Source organism: Naegleria gruberi (assembly GCF_000004985.1).
Source record: "Naegleria gruberi genomic scaffold NAEGRscaffold_97, whole genome shotgun sequence".
NCBI classification, from domain to species: domain Eukaryota; phylum Heterolobosea; class Eutetramitea; order Acrasida; family Naegleriidae; genus Naegleria; species Naegleria gruberi.
This window is the reverse complement of record NW_003163230.1, coordinates 7,517-8,433: the sequence shown is the minus strand read 5'-3', so window position 1 is coordinate 8,433 and position 917 is coordinate 7,517. Positions and strand designations below refer to the sequence as shown.

Below are 917 nucleotides of genomic sequence, written 5' to 3'. Positions count from 1 at the left end.
CTTATTTTTTTAGATCTTCCTTAATACTTGACAATTTTAAAAGATATTGATACCACATATACAATACTATGTATAAACAACTATATGTCATTTTAAATTGATTTAGTCAACTATTCATTGAGAAAGAGTATGATCTGTGACATGATGTGTTGACAACTTTACAAATATTAATTTAAACGATATAGTTATTTAGAAGAGTCCTATTAATTTGTAATAAATATACTATATTTCAATTTTCAATTGTTGAATTGATGTACTTAATTGACTTGTCTATTCTAAGGTTACTTAGTTGACTTGAAGATACTGAGCCATGAATTTGAAACTTTCTCAGATTGTACTCCTCATCAAGAGGAGTCTATTCATATTTGATACTAGTATGATATTTTGTAAACTGACTGAGATGGAGTGTAATCTTTTTATTGAAATATGTCATTTTGAAAGATTGTTATTATTATCATACTGAATTCAATTCTAACTGTATGAAATTGATACCAGATGTATAATAGAGTGATTAAAGGTATATGGTAAAGTTACGGGTTGGGTTGGGTTGGGTTTGGGTTTGGGTTTGGGTTTGGGTTTGGGTTTGGGTTTGGGTTTGGGTTTGGGTTTGGGTTTGGGTTTGGGTTTGGGTTTGGGTTTGGGTTTGGGTTTGGGTTTGGGTTTGGGTTTGGGTTTGGGTTGGGTTTGGGTTTGGGTTTGGGTTTGGGTTTGGGTTTGGGTTTGGGTTTGGGTTTGGGTTTGGGTTTGGGTTTGGGTTTGGGTTTGGGTTTGGGTTTGGGTTTGGGTTTGGGTTTGGGTTTGGGTTTGGGTTTGGGTTTGGGTTTGGGTTTGGGTTTGGGTTTGGGTTTGGGTTTGGGTTTGGGTTTGGGTTTGGGTTTGGGTTTGGGTTTGGGTTTGGGTTTGGGTTTGGGTTTGGG

General features: G+C 36.2%; 1 protein-coding gene across 1 annotated transcript in view; it reads left to right on the top strand.

Moving 5' to 3' along the window:
* Positions 1–96, top strand: part of NAEGRDRAFT_76212 (uncharacterized protein) — a gene marked incomplete at both ends in the record, with an annotated part of 18,310 nt that extends 18,214 nt beyond the window's left edge. The window contains one exon of the mRNA XM_002668816.1: positions 44–96. Coding sequence (XP_002668862.1) covers positions 44–96 — 53 coding nt within the window. The remainder of the gene's footprint in view (positions 1–43) is intronic.
* Between the last annotated feature and the right edge of the window lie 821 nt (positions 97–917).